This window comes from Balaenoptera acutorostrata, chromosome 4, assembly GCF_949987535.1.
Source record: "Balaenoptera acutorostrata chromosome 4, mBalAcu1.1, whole genome shotgun sequence".
Lineage (NCBI taxonomy): Eukaryota > Metazoa > Chordata > Mammalia > Artiodactyla > Balaenopteridae > Balaenoptera > Balaenoptera acutorostrata.
This window is the reverse complement of record NC_080067.1, coordinates 79565078-79583688: the sequence shown is the minus strand read 5'-3', so window position 1 is coordinate 79583688 and position 18611 is coordinate 79565078. Positions and strand designations below refer to the sequence as shown.

At 40.8% G+C, this 18611-nt stretch overlaps 1 protein-coding gene across 10 annotated transcripts in view; it reads left to right on the top strand.

Annotated features, from left to right (window-relative positions):
- RUBCN (rubicon autophagy regulator) overlaps positions 1-18611 on the top strand; it is a 63989-nt gene that overhangs the window by 8720 nt on the left and 36658 nt on the right. For 7 of the 10 annotated variants that reach the window (XM_007171624.2, XM_007171626.2, XM_007171627.2 and 4 more), the window contains one exon: positions 15875-16028. In XM_007171624.2, the coding sequence (XP_007171686.2) occupies positions 15875-16028 (154 nt within the window). Of the gene's footprint in view, positions 1-221; positions 316-692; positions 943-15874; positions 16029-18611 lie in introns of those variants that run through there. The other 3 variants (XM_007171625.2, XM_007171632.2, XM_057544952.1) reach the window with 2 other exon arrangements.

Below are 18611 nucleotides of genomic sequence, written 5' to 3'. Positions count from 1 at the left end.
TTGATTTGCATATCCTTGATTTGCTCCTAATTGTTCTTAGGATAAAATCCAAACTCACAATGGCGTCATGATCTGGTCTGCCTGTTTCTCACCTCTTCCCAGCTCTGATTACTACTCAGAACCAGCTGTTCCCAGACCCGCTTCCTCATGTCTGTGTTACTCTCTTCGCCTTCTCTTCCCTTCTTCTCCAGGCTAACTCATACTCATCCTAAAAGACTCTGCTCTGACATCAGTCCTCCAGGAAACCTTTCCCCAAAGCTTTTGCCTCCTCCCCTTCGTTTGTGATCCCAAAGCGACATGAGCTCTTCCGAGTTTGTGAGTTCTTCATTAAAATTTTTGAGGTCTCCAAACACCACCAACAGGTGTTAAACCCGGGTAGGCTAAAGTGGGGTTAATCGTACTTGGATTAAGACCAGCGTTATTTTCGAGTCTAGACCTCTGACCGAGTATGGTTCCAAGGGTGATGTGTGACAGGCATGTGTAAAGATCCATACCAGTACGAACTCCGGAGACTAGGGTTGGTGAGCGTTTCAGACCCCGGCTCCCCGCCGGGTGCACTACCGCAAGCTCGCCGCCAGGGTCTGAAGTCGCTGCGAGCGCAGCCTCTGATTGGATAGGGCGGTGCATGCCGGTAGCGGCCGGGCCTTCGAAGTGCTTGCTGGGAGTTGTAGTTCTTGGAGCCGGAAGCGGGGGTGGCAGGGCTAGAAACAGCAGCTGAGGCAGCAGTCACTGCCTTTGCTGTCACCCGGCTGTAGTGCATGACTCTGAGCCCACCGGCCGTGGGTGTCTCCTCGGTTCCCGGGGGACTCCGGGAGCCCTGAGGGGCGAAGCGACGGGGACGCCTCTCTTAAGAGAAGAGGCGACGTCGCAGCCCCGGATGCGGGCAGAGGGCGCGGGAATGGAGCTTGGCGGCTGCGAGGAGGGCTTGCCGGAGGAGAGCAGGTGGGCTGGGAAGGGGCCGGGGAGTCGCTGGCGGATGGATGCGCTGAAGTCCCGGGAGGCTTGAGAGGGCTCGGAGAGCACGGGGAGACCTGCCGGGCGCGACAGACATGAGGGCAACTGTGGGCAACTTGTTTGGGAAGAAATTCTGAAAGGAGGGACGCGCAGGGCGTGGATAGGGCGGACGAGGGAACGGGCTTAGTGAGGGTGAAGGAGGGGGCTAGGGTATGTTGAGGGCGGGGGCTTGGGGAGTGGGCAGAAGTGGGTGAAGCTCAGATCCAAGGCTGCTGGAGAGGAGGTGGATATTGAGAGATGCTGTAGTGAGATTTCATAGGCCAGAGTCTATAGATAGCAGTAGGGGACAAGGTGGGTGCCCCAACTGAAACTTGCGGTGACAGCAATTCGGGCCAATATTAAGAAGGTTGAAGTAAGAATTTCTGGGAGCAAAGGTGAGGCATTATGAGTGGCCTAGAAAGAAGCTTAGGAAAGATGAGTGTGAGGAAGGAGTGAAGAAGGGCCTGCGGATGAAAGTGGGCGATTGTAATGGCAGTGGAATGGGGATGGGGGCTTGCTAGTGGGACTAGAAATTGCGTGCGTGCCCTTTGTCAAAGCTGGATCCCTGTTAGAGAGTAACAGGACCTCCCTGTCGTTTCCTTTTCATCCTTAAACCCTTCACCCCTTCCCCACAATGCAGCTAAGCAATTTCCCATTTATTTATATGAAACTGTTGTTATCGAGTTCATACCTTCTAGAAATTAGAGAATTTAAGATTTTAAAAACTACTTTGACCGAATGGTGGCTCGGACTCTGTAGAGGTACTACTCCTATGTAGGGGCTGCTTCATTAATAACTCTGGTCTTAACCTCTTAAGAATCTGGAAGGGACATCATAGAGCAGGAATGTGAGTTAAGGAAGTCTTTTTTTTAACATCTTTATTGAATTATAATTGCTTTACATTGTTGTGTTAGTTTCTGCTGTATAACAAAGTGAATCAGCTATACGTATACATATATCCCCATATCCCCTCCCTCTTGCATCTCCCTCCCACCCTCCCTATCCCACCCCTCTAGGGGGTCGCAAAGCACGGAGCTGATCTCCATGTTCTATGCTGATCTTCCTGTACTATGCGGCTGCTTCCCACTAGCTATGTATTTTACATTTGGTAGTGTGTGTATGTCCATGCCCCTCTCTCACTTCGTCCCAGCTTCCCCTTCCCCTTCCCCGTGTCCTCAAGTCCAGTCTCTACATCTGCGTCTTTATTCCTGTCCTGCCCCTAGGTTCTTCAGAACCATTTTTTTTTTAGATTCCATATATATGTGTTAGCATACGGTATTTGTTTTTCTCTTTCTGACTTACTTCATTCTGTATGACAGACTCTAGGTCCATCCACCTCACTACAAATAACTCAGTTCCGTTTCTTTTTATGGCTCAGTAATATTCCATTGTATATATGTGCCACATCTTCTTTATCCATTCATCTGTCGATGGACACGTAGGTTGCTTCCATGTCCTGGCTATTGTAAATAGTGCTGCAGTGAACATTGTGGTACATGACTCTTTTTGAATTATATTTTTCTCAGGGTATATGCCCAGTACTGGGATTGCTGGATTGTATGGTAGTTCTATTTTTAGTTTTTTAAGGAACCTCCATACTGTTCTCCATAGTGGCTTCATCAATTTACATTCCCACCAACAGTGGGAGAGGGTTCCCTTTTCTCCACACCCTCTCTAACATTTATTGTTTGTAGATTTTTTGATGATGGCCATTCTGACTGGTGTGAGGTGATACCTCATTGTAGTTTTGACTTGCATTTCTCTAGTGATTAGTGATGTTGAGCATCCTTTCATGTGTTTGTTGGCAATCTATATCTTCTTTGGAGGAATGTCTATTTAGGTCTTCTGCCCATTTTTGGATTGGGTTGGGTTTTTTTTTGATATTGAGCTGCATGAGCTGCTTGTATATTTTGGAGATTAATCCTTTGTCAGTTGCTTTGTTTGCAAATATTTTCTCCCATTCTGAGGGTTGTCTTTTCGTCTTGTTTATGGTTTCCTTTGCTGTGCAAAAGCTTTTAAGTTTCATTAGGTTCCATTTGTTTATTTTTGTTTTTATTTCCATTTCTCTAGGAGGTGAGTCAAAAAGGATCTTGATGTGATTTATGTCATAGAGTATTCTGCCTTTGTTTTCCTCTAAGAGTTTTATAGTGTCTGGCCTTACATTTAAGGAAGTCTTCCTTGACTTTTAAAAATATTCAGATATAATTAGAGTCTCAGGAGCAGCTGGGATCCAAAGACTGGAGGTGGAATATTTACCTCTGAGAAAATATCAACAGGGGAAAATTAATGAGATGTTGTACCTGAGTGAAGACCTGGCTGTTTTAAAGGGTGACTCCTCTTTTATGTGCACAGTTAGGCTGTGGCCTGCTGTACAAAACCGGGGCCGACAGGACCTTGGCGTTCCTGCCCGAGACTTGTGAATGATGTGTTCAGTGAAACTGAACATCTTACTTCCCTTTTCCACGTTTCAGTTTCTGCTTATGTATATTTGGCTACTTATTCTTCCTCCAGATGTCTGTGAAATGCTTCATGTAAAAGGTCCTATATACATTCTAAACACATTTTAGGATTGTTTTTATTTTCCTCTACCTAACCCTTCTATGGCCAGTAAAACACCCAATTCAGAAGACATCTTGATGAGATGGCATCATTTTTTTTTAATATATAATGAAGGATAAAACTGCTCAGTTATTTTCTGAAAGCAGTTGATGTAGTGAAATGTGCATAAGCTTTATATCCAGGTAGATCTGCATTTGAATTCTAGCTCTACTGCTTAACTTGGCTTATCTTGTCTGAGTGGGAAGAATGATGCCTTCCTGACTGGTAAGTTGTGAGGATTCAATAACATAATGTGCATAAAGCTCCTCACAGAGTGCCTGATGTGTACTGAGTGCAAAAAATGTCTACTTCCATCTCCTCTCCAGTTTTCTTGAAATAAGGTTAGTGGGTGCTCTTCCAGTTGCTGTTTTCAATGGTATCATTGCTTGCTCTTCCTCCTTCTGTGGCTCCTCTATCCGAGTTGAACACACTGGGGACTGGGCCTAGCTTTTAACTTCATCCTTGGAGTGGAATGTCATAGATTCCCCTATTGTTTTCCATGTAGCTAGTCATCACTAGCAAAATGCTGTAGTGCTCAGGGATGATACTTCACTTTTCCTAGGGTTTCCTAAATGCCGATTATTTGGAGTTTGGTGAAACTGCTAAACAATTAAAGGAATGATTCTTCTTGCATTGCTCCGTCACCCTCAGCTGCCTTGGGCTATGCAATCTGCTTCTGAGCTTGGAACCCAACTACTTCCACAGTTTTCCTGGTACAGTGAGTCAGATAGAGTCAGAATTCAAGTATTAACATACTTTTTTGTGTCTCCAAACTGAGCTCATTCTGTTGACCAAAACCTTTTCCTCCTCTGTTCTCTATCTCAGTTAATAGTGTTTTCCATTCAGTCAACCAAACGAGATACCTCAGAGTGAAATTTGATACTTCCCTCTCCTTCATTTCCCATACCCAGGCAGTCACAGGTCCAATGAGTTCTGTTTCTGGTTTTTCTCTTGAAGCCTTTTTTTTTTCCCTCCGTTTCCAAATATATTGCCTTATATTACCAAAAAATCCAGGGAGTGGTATTGCTTCAGGAATGACCAAATGTAGGTGCTTAAACAAAAGTTTGTCCCTCAAAGTGAGAGAGTGGCATGGACATATATGCACTACCAAATGTAAAACCGATAGCTAGTGGGAAGCAGCCACATAGCACAGGGAGATCAGCTTGGTGCTTTGTGACCCGCTAGAGATGTGGGATAGGGAGCGTGGGAGGGAGGGAGACGCAAGAGGGAAGAGATATGGGGATATAAGTATATGTATAACTGATTCACTTTGTTATAAAGCAGAAACTAACACACCATTGTAAAGCAATTATACTCCAATAAAGATGTTAAAAAAAAAAAAAGTTTGCCCCTGTCTGTGTGCTCTTTTTCTCAATGTGTTGGCTTCATTCTCAGACAGATTTTTTCTTTTTTTAAAAATTTTTAAATTTTATTTTATTTATTTATTTTTGGCTGCGTTGGGTCTTGTTGCTGCATGCGGGCTTTCTCTAGTTGCGGCGAGCGAGGGCTACTCTTCGTTGCAGCGTGCAGACTTCTCATTGTGGTGTCTTCTCTTGTTGCGGACCGCGGGCTCTAGGTGCGCGGGCTTCAGTAGTTGTGGCTCGTGGGCTCTAGAGCACAGGCTCAGTAATTGTGGCGCCTGGGCTTAGTTGCTCTGCGGCATGTGGGATCTTCCTGGACCAGGGATCGAACCCGTGTCCCCTGCATTGGCAGGCGGACTCTTAACCACTGTGCCACCAGGGAAGTAGCAGATTTTTCTACAGGATAACCCTTGGCGACTTCAAGTTTAGCAACCCAACCAAAAAGAAGACAAAAGCAATCCCCATAGGTATAGCATAAGTGAAAATTCTGGGGCTGACTCTTTTTGGACTGACTTATGTTCCTGTTCTTGTAATCAGGGTATGGAATATGTTGCTCAGTCAGGCCTAAGTTATATGCCCAACCCTGGATCCTAGGGTAGGGTGATATTTTCTTGGGACTTCATGGACCAGATTAAGTGCCAGAGGGGTGATTCCCCTGTGAAAAATCAGTATTCTGTTACCAAAAGAAAGGGACATGAATTCTGGGCAGATATAAACAAAATTATTCGCTAAAGCCTTTATTATTTCTCATTGTGGATTCTCTCAGTAGCCTCCTGACTAAGCTCCCAATCTGAGCCCAGTCCCCCTATTCCAAGCAGCTTCCACATTGCTACCAGCTTAATTTTTCAGAAACAAAGTTACTCTAGTATTTTGCTCAGAAATGTTCAGTGATTTCTTTGAAAATAGAAAGTCAGAACTTCCCTGGTATTCAGTATGAAGTTTCCAGTTACAAAACCATGGCATTCACTCACTCTCACATCTCCTTCCTCACCATTCTGATACTTGGTCCTCTAAATTCCCTGCACTACCTCCTTCTTTGCCTGGAGAGCTCTTAGTCGTTCTTTAAATAATGCTCCTTTAGAAGTCATCATTGACCTGCCCTTTTCTATCTCTCTTATTACAGCACTTCTCACGCTATAGCATTTTTTTAATGTACGTGCCCCTTTCCCCCACTGCATTCTGAATATCCAGAGAGGTGGGGACTCTCCCTCTTTAACCACCATAAGCCCGGTGCCTAGCACAGTGCCTGACATATGGTTGGTGTTCACTGAATATTTGCTCAAGGAATGAAAATGGTAAAATTTGGTCATGCTTCTTATGGTTGGGCAGGTGTCATTGGTGCTGTTGCTATTGAAAGGGCCTCTGTTTTTCCCTGTTTATTCATTTTTCACTTTTTCACGTAATTTTCATTTTCTACTTCCTCCCTTTCGTTCCCTTTTTCCTTTGACGATGCTCTGGCAGCACTGGTAGCAAAGCAAGAGGATCACATGATTTTTGAGCAATCCAAACTGCTACTCCAATTATTAGTACAACTCTCCCTCTCCCCCACCCCGCTGCCCCCCCGCCACTCCCCCCAAAAACATACTCTTGAAGCTTTGGGGGAAAATGCTATTGTCAGAACCCAGAAGCCGGAGGTGTATCAGCTGATAGCAGAAACCATAAGCTGAAGCTTTTCTAAGTATCTACCCTCCCCACAGCTGTTTCTGCCTTTTTATAGCTGCTTTATCACTTCTTCCATAAATGGAATTTTTTTCCTGTTTTTTATTTTGTTTTGTAATCTTTCCTCCATAAACAACCTGCCTTGGTATTTATAGACCAGCTCTGTCCAACATGATAGCCACTTAGACACCTGTGGTAATTTAAGTCTAAATTAATTAAAATTAAATAAAATTTTAGAATTTCAGTTCTTTAGTCACACTGCACAGACTTCAAGTGCTTAATGGCCACAGTGGCTAGTGGCTGCCATATTGGACAGCACAGATACAGAACATTTCCAGCATCACAGAAAGTTCAATTGAACAATACTGCTGTAGATTTAAATCTGCATTTTTCAGGAAAGAACTGCAGCATGCTTACATGTTTTTAGTTCCTCTGGATCAGGCTCACTTGAAGTGTAAACTGCACTTGATTAGGAGGAGAGAAGATTATTAAAGGAAGTCATCAATAGTAGTGAGTAAATAGGAACTTGGCAAACTATCTCTCCAAGTTTGTGGGGCCATATCCTTTGCCAGTGAAACTCACAGGAACCCTGCTGGATTGTAGGACTGAGAGATGATTGATTTTTGACTAGAAAACAGCAGAATCCCATAATTTCTTAAGGGTTCTCAGACAGTCTCCCAGTGAGCTCTCTCACTTGGATACTTTTGAGAAGAAAGCAATAATAGTCATATTGCCATTCCTCTTCACCCACCTCCCTCCAAGACCATGAATTTATTTTTGCCTCCTAACCTCCTAAAGAGTCCTTTGAGAGTTTTAGATTTTTCAAGGGTTTTTTTTTTTTTCTATTTGTTTTGTTCTACTTTTGTTATTTGCTCACTGTTTTATTGCTTTCTGGCTGGAGAATATGTCTGTACTACTTCTACTTTTGAGGATCTATTGACTTTTCTTATGCGTGTGCCTTAGTGCAAGGCCAATTTTTGTGACTGTTGTATGTGTGCTTTAAAAAAGTGTTCTTCAGGGTGTAGTTTTCTAGATGTTATAGAACAACCTTATTAATTATATATTATTCAGCTCTTCTAATCACTTTTTTACTATTGGTTTTCATGATCTCCCATTACCATTGTTTTTTCTTTTCCATTTCCATTTTTCTTTTTATTATTTATTTATTTATTTAGGCTGTGCTGGTTCTTCGTTGCGGCACATGGGATCTTTAGTTGTGGCATGTGGACTTCTTAGTTATGGCATGCAGACTCTTAGTTACGGCATTCAGGATCTAGTTCCCTGACCACAGATCGAACCCGGGCCTCCTGTGTTGGGAGCGTGGAGTCTTACCCACTGGACCACCAGGGAAGTCCCCATTTTTCTTTTTGTTTTCTGCAGTTTTTGTTTCCCCTGTGTGTGTCTGTGTGTGTGTTGTTTTGTTTGATATATTTTGAGGCCATGTTATTAGATACATAAAAACTAATGAGAGCTATATCTTCATTATTCCCTCTTTGTCTTTTTAAATGATTCTTGCCTTGAATACAACCTTGATATTAATATAGTTTCCTCCTACTTTTTTGTTTGATTGGCTGTTTTGTTTTAAATAGTTGAGTTTATTCCATTGACACTTATTTTTATCTCATATCTGTTGGGTCTTAATTCTATCATCTTTTAAAAATGATTTCTATAATGTTCTCTTGCTGTTTTCTTTCCTCAGCAGTTTTTGAGATAGTTTAGTTTTAGTTCTAATGATGGTTATCTTTTACTTTAAAATAGTCTCCCTAAAACTGAGGCAACTGAGGCAGTGTCTTTCCTCCTTTGCCTTTGCTATTAGAGTGGTGGTGTATGCCTCCTTTACCTTGCTTGTGAAGCACTCTTCTACCCAGACAACATAAGGTGTGACTGTAAGGTAATGAGATAGGCTTTCTTATATGACTCACAAAATCAACCCTATTTTTTTGCAGTAAAACCTTATAAGTTTCTTTCATTCTATCCAGTAAGCAGATTTGATTCTCTGTTAGATACAAGGTCATCCAATATTGAGGAAGTCTTTCCAGCTATCCTGCTTCAGTGAGAGCACCATGAACATAAACAGGGCCTTGGAACCTGTGCTAAGAAGAGATTTGACCCTAGTTTAAATTCAGTGAAGATATTCTTTGTAGGTGGAGCACTGTGACTAGTCTTAATTATGTCACAAACTGTCCAATCCCAAATTTTCTCTGAAGCAGAATGGGTAAGAGGCTTTATACTAGGTACCCCTTCTGATTTAATTGGATTTATTAGATTTATGCAATGGACGTTCAAAGGAAAAGGACAGAAAAAAGGGAAGCAATACTACTATTATTTGCTTGATGGTGGTGCTTTCTGTAGATTATCAATTACACTCCTTTATGAAGTAGTTGTTCTCTCCATCTTGCAGATGAGGGAACTGAAGCTTAAAGAGTTTAATGGCTTGCCCAAGGATGTACAGCTAGTTTGTGCAGAGCTAGGATTCAAATTCAGGTTGGCCTGACCATGAAGCTTGTTCTCTTTCCACTGAATGACATTTTCTCTCTGCTTATTAAAATATAAAATACAAAAGAAATAGAGGGACTTCCCTGGTGGTGCAGAGGTTAAGACTCCACACTCCCAATGCTGGGGACCTCGGTTCGATCCCTGGTCAGGGAACTAGATCCCACATGCATGCCACAACTAAGAGTTCGCACGCCACAACTAAGGAGCTGGTGAGCTGCAACTAAAGAGCCTGCCTGCCGCAACTAAGACCTGGCACAAACAAATAAATAAATAAATAAGTAAATATTAAAAAAAAAAAAGGAAATAGAAAAACCATGGTCCTTCTCCTTAAGGAAATCAACCACATACCGGTAAATAACAATGTTTTGGGTTTTTTTTTAAAGATTATTATTAGGAGGAATGGTGTATTGACAGCATGTGTTATGGAGTTTCTAACAAAAAAGTTGTAGCAGGTCAGATTATTTAGAACTTCTTGGGAGAAAATTGTACTAGAGCTGAAACTTAATCCCTGAATGGGACAAGAAGAGAATCATTCCAAGTGGAAAGGTCTCCATGGATACAGTCATGAGAGTAGGTATGAGGTTAGCATGTTTGCATGTGGTAGAGAGAGAGACTGTATTCAAATTGAGGAGTACTGAGCAGGATGGAGAATTTTTGAACTCCGTACTAAGGAGTTTGCATATCATCAGTGGTAAGGTTTCTGACAAAAGGGATTTTTCTACCTTTTGTTAAATCTACCCATTGTTGAAATTCAAGAAATTTAGTATCATTAAAATTTAGTATGATTGGTGAAACATTTGTTGAATAGGTATAAAGTTACAAAGCATGCCTTCTAGACATTGAGATTCCTAGGCATTGAGGTTCCCTCCTAGACTTTTGAGATTCTGCTGTCAACCGCTAAAGGGATGGAACTGCCAATGGTTAGGTTCTCCTAAGTGTCCCAGAGCTGAGAGCTGTATAATAGAGTCAAGTATGTTTTTTCTGTAAGCATATTGTTTATTTGAAAAGCATCATAAATATACTACATACTCTACAAGTTAAAAACTGTATAACTAAAAACAGAAAATATGGAGCCAGTTAAGAAGAAAGTTAAATGCAAATTAAACGTGGTAGTTTCTTGCTACCTCAGTGTTACCAATAATTATTTCCCGGGACTTCCCTGGTGGCGCAGTGGTTAAAAATCCACCTGCTAATGCAGGGGACATGGGTTCGATCCCTAGTCCAGGAAGATCCCACATGCCGCGAAGCAACTCGGCCTGTGCGCCACAACTACTGAGCCTGCGCTCTAAAGCCCATGAGCCACAACTACTGAGCCCACGTGCCACAACTACTGAAGTCCGTGCGCCTAGAACCTGTGCTCCGCGGCAAGAGAAACCACTGCAATGAGAAGCACCCACACCGCAAGGAAGAGTAGCCCCCACTCGCCGCAACTGGAGAAAGCCCGTGCAGAGCAAAGAAGACCCAACTCAGCCAAAAATAAATAAATAAAATAAATACAATTTATTTAAAAAAATTATTTCCCTAATTAGGTTTTTCCCTACTTTAAGAATGAACCCATTACTTCTTTCCAGGAAGTGCTTTCTGGCATTAAAAGTCCTAGGTGCTTGCCTGACCACAATCTTTCAGCATAAGATGCCTTTGATACTTGAGTATTTAAAAAATCCTTTATGGTATTTTCCAGCTTCTGGTTCACTAACTTTGTTCATATTATTGACCTTTCTTTAATTGCTAGCCTCAAGGAAGGCCGAAATAGTTCCTCTCTTCTCTACATTCCCCTTATATAACCAAAAGTAACCACTATTAACATATCACTATTTCTCTCAGTATATTTATGTTAAGATCATAAATATAATTTTACCTTCTGCTTTTTATACTTTTACATACTTTCATTAGCTTTGGAAATTGTTCCTAATCAAAAATTTTAATGGTTTCATGATATTCCGCATATGGATATCACATACCTCTCCTCACATTTCAGGGATCAAATCATTACCTGACTTGGGACAACCTGACCTTCAACTCTGGTCTCAGATACCACATTCCAATGCAGATAACTGGCATACTGTAGATGGGATATGCTAATAAGTTGAAGCTGTTTCCTTTTATTACTAAAAAGAGTCTTGGGGGTGGAAGATATGCCAATATATATTTCTTGCATTGAATCTCATTTTACAATTGCACAGTATTTACTATTTATTTACTATTGATTTCACTTATTTTTAGTGATTAGTTTTATATTAGTTATATGGTATAACACTTCTTTAAAAAATAACGTTTGCTTATAACTTTACTGTTTTAACCTGAGTGTTACTTCTAATTGTGATTTGGCAAGCTTAAGACTGAGTTGGCATTTAGGGAAACTTTTTCCTTGGGTATGCTTATTTGAGTTGCTTAAGCAATTACTGTTCCTCTTCAAAGAATGTAGTCAAAATCCTCCCAAAAGAAAATTGGCAGGACTTTATTCTGAGATTGGCTTTGCTGTTTGTTGATAAATATGATTCAAGTAGAGATGGATTATGCTGTCCCTTGCCACTCGAGCCTAGTTCTTCCTTGACATAGGGTAATATGCTTAGAAAGACTTGCTTTTAATTTATGATTAAAGAAGAGCACTCTGTATACTTGCAGAAGTGGCCATACAAAGGGCTGCTTTGAGCCTAATACAGTCCTTGCCTGTGCCCAGATGAAGGTTGCATGTGAATGCAAGATGATACAATCCAAATAATTATTACCAAACAGGTTTAGCCTAGGAAAGACTGACCTCACTTGCTAACAATCTGGGTAAAGAATGAGGAGGGATATTTTATTTCTCATGGTGATCTATTTATTTGCATCTAAGATTCAGGTATGAATGGATTAATCCAGCCATTGTGTGTGGGCTTCAGTTGAACCTAGTATTTCAGCTCTCTGAAAATGATAACAGTATCATTAGGGTAAAGGATCCTAAAAAGTAAAGACACTAAACAGACTAGCTATGTAAATCAAAAAATTTTTAGGACTTCCCTGGTGGCACAGTGGTTAAGAATCCGCCTGCCAGTGCAGGGGACACGGGTTCGAGCCCTGGTCCGGGAAGATCCCACATGCCGTGGAGCAACTGAGCCCGTGTGCCACAACTACTGAGCCTGCGCTCTAGAGCCCGCAAGCCACAACTACTGAGTCTGCGTGCCACAACTACTGAAGCTCGTGCGCCTAGAGCCTGTGCTCCGCAACAAGAGAAGCCACCACAATGAGAAGCCCGCGCACCGCAACGTAGAGTAGCCCCTGCTCACCGCAGCTAGAGAAAAGCCCACGCGCAGCAACGAAGACCCAACACAGCCAAAAATAAATAAATAAATTAATTAATTTAAAATTTTTTTTTAAAGTTTACTTTTCTTCTACATGAGCATATACCAAATATAGACGGTTTGGTACATCTTAGAGTAAGAGCCACCTTCTGTAGCTGTGGTATCTCAAGGGCACTTCATTTTGGGGAAGAAAATTTCTTTAGTTTGTACAGAAGTTGTTAATAGATCTGAATGCTCAAGGTTTCTAGGATTTCAATGCTCTTTGTAAAATTTTGGAATCAAAGCCGTAGGATGATAGGGTACTTGGTGTCTACTTTCAGGATTTATTATGATGTTCTTTGACAGTTAAACTTGTAAGATCAATACAGAATGAATCAGAACACAGATATGCAGAGTCACTTGAGGAACCAGACTGGCTCTCAGGCCTGCACCACTTGATTGTAATCTGTTGGAATGTAAAACTGTGTCAGTCAGAACAGGCCAGATGCTTCCTGAGGAAGCATAGGAGATGGAGAATCACTGAAGGAAAAGCTGGCAGTCAGTTGGCCTCTGTGATGGCAGTTTCACAGTACAACAATAAATGGCCTTTTAATGACCACCTCAGTCCAGTGTGCATCTTAGTTATCTTGAAATATCTCTCAGGACTGGTTTAGAAATAGAACAGGGGAATGGCCAACAGGTATATGAAAAAGTGCTTCACGTGACCAATCATCAGGGAAGTGCAAATCAAAACCACAATGAGATATCATCTCACACCTGTTAGAAGGGCTAGCATCAAAAAGACAAGAGGCGGGCTTCCCTGGTGGCGCAGTGGTTGAGAGTCTGCCTGCTAATGCAGGGGACACGGGTTCGAGCCCTGGCCTGGGAAGATCCCACATGCCGCGGAGCGGCTGGGCCCGTGAGCCACAACTGCTGAGCCTGCGCGTCTGGAGCCTGTGCTCCGCGGCGAGAGAGGCCGCGGCGGTGAGAGGCCCGCGCATCGCGATGAAGAGTGGCCCCCGCTTGCCACAACTGGAGAAAGCCCTCGCACAGAAAAACGAAGACCCAACACAGCCAAAATCAATCAATCAATCAATCAATCAAAAACATACGCATCTGATTCAAGATCCTCATTAAAAAAAAAAAAAAAAAAGACAAGAGGCAACAAGTGTTGGCGAGGGTGTGGAGAAAAGGGGACTCTTGTGTACTGTTGGTGGTATTGTAAATTGGGGCAGCCATTATGGAAAACGGTATGGAGATTCCTCAGGATATTAAAAATAGAATTACCGTATGATCCAGCAATTCTCCTTCTGGATATATATCCAAAGGAAACAAAATTACTCTCTTGAAAAGATATCTGCACCCCCATGTTCATTGCAGCGTTATTTAAAATAGCCAAAACATGGAAACAACCTAAGTGTCCATTGACACATGAATGGATAAAGAAAATGTCACACACACACACACGGGAATATTATTTAGCCATAAAGAAGGAAATCTTGCCATTTGCAGCAACATGGATGGACCTTGAGGGCATTATGCTAAGTGAAATAAATCAGACAGAGAAAGACAGATACTGTATTATCTCACATATGTAGAATCCAAAAAACCCGAACTCATAGAAATAGAGAACACACTGATGATTGCCAGAGGCAGGGGATGAGGGGGTGGGGGAAATGGGTGAAGGTGGTCCAAAGGTACAAACTTATAAGTCAGTTTTGGAGGTGTAATGTACGGCATGGTGATTATAGTTAACAGTACTGTATTGTATATTTGAAAGTTGCTAAGAGAGTAGATCTTAAAAGTTCTCATCACAAGGAACAAAATTTATAACTGTGTGAGGTGATAGATGTTAACTAAACTTACTCTGGTAATCATTTCACAATGTATACATATATCAAATAATTATGTTGTATGCCTTAAACTAATATAATGTTATATGTCAGTTATTTCTCAATAAAACTGGGGGGAAAAAAGAAATAGAACAGGGGAGTCTGGTAACTCAAATGTTTAATGATGTAAGGTTAAAAAAGCCTGGTGTCTCCCAGTTTGCATAAATTCTTGGTCTCAAGGCCTTCAGAGGAGAAGACCAAAGTGAGATCCATTTGGCTTTCCCCTTTTAGATAATACTCCTGTACCAGACCTAGCTTCATTCATTTTATTTTATTTGTCTGCCTTTACTCTCTTCATCCACTTTTTAAAAGTGGCTCAGAAAGTGTACAAAATGTATGAGAGTTAGAAAGGATTCCAGTTCAGAACCCTCCTACCCTAATAGGTATTTAAATGATATTAAAATAGTTGTAGTGAAAGTTCGTTGAAGAAATTATAACCATTCCCAGGACTGTCCTTGAAGAGGAAAGAGTAGTATTCTAATAAGAAATGAAAGGGCTAGATAAAGTGTACAACATAACAATTGGGGGCCCAAGAGAAGGAGTTTGACACCTCATCTCCTCATGTTTTCCTTATTCAGTTTGAATCTGTGCATCCAGTTCTTTTCACTCAGCTGCAGCTGGTTTTGAGTTTTTATTGGGTTGGAAGCTGTGTTGAGAAAATGCTGGGAATTTGAGAGGAACCTTGACGATCATCTAGGGCAATAATTTTCAAACTTTTACACTAAAGTACTTCACAAGGTCCAAGAGAATAAGCCAATAGTTGATTGATTTGGGGACATGTCCTAAGTGGCTCAGTGCAAGCTTAAAACATTTTGTCTCAATTTTAGGTTAAAAAATTAAGGGGGAAAATCATGGGCAATTTGTATTCTTATCCATAATATTTGTGTACAGATATATGTACTTAGTGCTGGAAATATAGTTCATAAAAAGTTGTTTTTGGCTTTTTTGTTTGGCAAAAGATTTCTGGTTTTCAGCAAATGCCCTCATCTCTTTATATATTGCCCATGTAATGTCATTGTCCAGAAACGGATCTTAATGGGTCACACTCCTAGAAACAGGGTTATAGGCTACTTACATGAGGATTGAATGATAGTAGATGAAGATCACCTTACAAAGCACAATATGCCATGTAAATATGAGGGCTTTATATTTATATATATATATATATGTTTGTTTATTTTGGCTGCACCGGCTCTTTGTTGCAGCATGTGGAATCTTTAGTTGCGGCATGTGGACTTCTTAGTTGCAGCATGCAGACTCTTAGTTGCGGCACGTGGGCTTTTTAGTTGTGGCATGCGAACTCTTAGTTGCAGCATGCATGCGGGATCTAGTTCCCCAACCAGGGATCGAACACAGGCCCCCTGCATTGGGAGCGCAGAGTCTTACCCACTGGACCACCAGGGAAGTCCCAATATGAGGGTTTTAAAACAAAATCTTAGTGTTCTTTACAACTTCAGTCCTCTCAGAATTGGGTCTTATACTCAAGTAAAAAATTAATAGGGGAGAGAATGTTAGGATGTGGGGCAGGAGGCTTCTTGTCTTAGACTTTCTTTGAGGTGGTCAGGATCAGGTACAACAAAGTAACTAACCATCGGTATAATTGATGCCCTTGCAGGAGGGAACACTGGCAGTTGCTGGGTAATTTGAAGACTACTGTGGAGGGTTTAGTATCAGCCAACAGCCCCAATGTCTGGTCCAAGTATGGTGGCCTGGAGCGGCTTTGCAGGGACATGCAGAGCATCCTCTATCATGGGCTCATCCATGACCAGGTATGTAGATCCCTTCTTTTCTTTTTTTGCCAGATTGGCTGAATCACTTGTTGGAAAGAAATAGTTGCATTAAGTTGTTGGCAGGGAGAAGATGAAGGCAACTAGTCTCTGAGCCCTTGAGAGCAAGACTATAATATATGATAACGAGGAGGAGGATAAGAACGATGATGATGAATCATTGAGATATTCCTCTTAAGAGTATCCTAGGACGCATCTGAGAAATATTTACAGGATATTGTCAGTTTTAGACTATCCTGTGAGCATCACTTTGTTGATAACTTGTTGATGCTTGTGAGTGATAGTTTTAGTTATAGCTTACATTTTCTTCTATGTAAACTTTATTGATGTTGTTTCTTTTCCTAAGTATCCTCAAACACTCTAATAAGCTTTGAGTATTAAAAATGAGTGGAATCTACTAACACTCAGTGGTTTCTGCTTTAATTCTCAATGGCAGTTACTCCATTTGCAATGTTTTAACTAAGGTTTGGTTCTGGATAAAATTGTCAAGTGGGTCATTGGATCTGATCCTCCTACTTTTTAAAAATCAAACCTTACAAATATGTGCATAATTTGTGTTGCCAAACACTCATGCTCTTCCCATGTAAGGCCCTAGTATTCTTCCCTGAAACTCTTTTTTTTCGAAGCCAGGCTTGTCTTTCTTTTTTAATCAGAATTTATTCTCAACTAGCAGTCACACTGGAAAAAATTAATTGGTATTAAGATATTCATAGTTGGTAGGATTTAATGTGCTACCCTCCCTTCTAAAAATATGTATATATCACCTCTGAACAAACTCTTCAAACCAGTGTTCTTGTTGAGTTTTTTCAGAATTCAGTGGAAAAGTTGGCTTAGGTTAGATTTTCTTTATTCAGAGTAAGTTCTAAAAGTGAGGCTCTCTTTCTAAAGAAATTTGAAGATATGGGGAAAATTTTTATCCTTTAAAGAGCTGAATCTTAATGGTCATTATTATTAAAACCTCATTCCAGGAATTTGGAGGCAACATTGTATAGTAGACTGACAGAAGTCTTTGGAATCTAACAGAACCTGGATTGAAATTGCTCAGGTCCTTGGGGGAAAAAATGACATAGTAGTAATAGTTATGGATTTTTGAGTCAGACTGCTCTTATTTTATCTCAGCTTCACCACTCTGTGGTACTGGGTAAGTTACATAACTGTTAGTGCTTCTGTTTCCTCATTTGTAAAATGAGGTGATAACACTGGCATGTACTTCATAGGATTGTTGTGAGAATTAAATGAGATAATACCTGAAAAAGCTTTAGACAGTGTAGTAAGTTGTCTGTCAGTCTTAACTATTAGGTGATATTAACTTTTTTGAGCCTTTTCTCATCTGTAGAAATGATGATAATATTATTTATATCATAATGTTTGATGGAAAGATTAAATGAAATGGCATACAAATTTGCCTAGCACAGTTCATGGTACATAGGAAGTAATTAATAAGTGTTCCCCTCATTTTTTTTTAAGTTTCAAGTTACATGTTGTCCTATGAAAAAAATATGACCATTGGAATTTACAAAACAAATAATTTAACCCACTGCAATCTGGTTTCTGCCCTTACCACTGTTGTTCTTGCTACTGAAGTTTAAGTAAGTCCATGTTACCAAATCCAGTGAACATTTCTCCTTTGAACAATGTCTTGTGTTCTTCACTGTTGAACATCATCAGACCTTGACTCGCATTGCATTATTCCGATGTTATGGAGACCTTCTCCTACCTCTGTGATCACTCTTTCTTAATTTCCATGGAATCTCTTCCTCTCGGATTTTAGTTTTTAATACAGTCCAGTCCTATGTCCTTATCTCTTATTACATTGTACATTTTCTGAAACAGTCTCCTTCACTTGCGTTGTTTTAACTGTCACTTATACCCTACCTACCCCCAGGTAAGACATCTCTGCTGAACTTCAGATCCACAAGACTAGCTGTCTGGCTATCTGCTATACTTTATCATCTGGCTGGCTGTCCTATAGGCCAAGTACAACATGACCCAAAACAAACTTATTTTCTCTCATAAGGTTGCCCTTCCTCCTGATATTTTTAATACTAATCTGTGGCATTGCCAGCTACTCAGTCTCCCAAGCCAGAATTGGGAACCGCGCCAACATGTTTTACAAAAACCCAATACAAGTTTCCCAGACTGATGACCAAGATAGCTACCAGATTAGAGGCACTGTCATTTAGCGGTTAAAGTACTTTCATCTTGATAGCAAAAAAGTTCTTTTCTTGGCTCTATTACTCATTTTACATTGTCATCTGGAGTAATCATTTTACTATATTTGAAGACAGTTTTACCATCTGTGCCAGAAACAGAATATGTGTCATGATGAAATAGTAAAGTCAGTGGAATTCCCAAGTGAAAGATGCTTGGTAAATGCAACACAATATTATTGTTATTAGTAAGTAATAAGATCTGTGAAGGTACCTGGTCAGCAGAATGAAAACTGTTAAAGTATACGGTCACCTACAAAACAGCAGTAGTTAGTAAGTGCAAGCAGAGCAAACCAGACAAATCTGTCATACACACATACATTTAGCAACTACAGGCTCTAGTGGGAAGAATTAA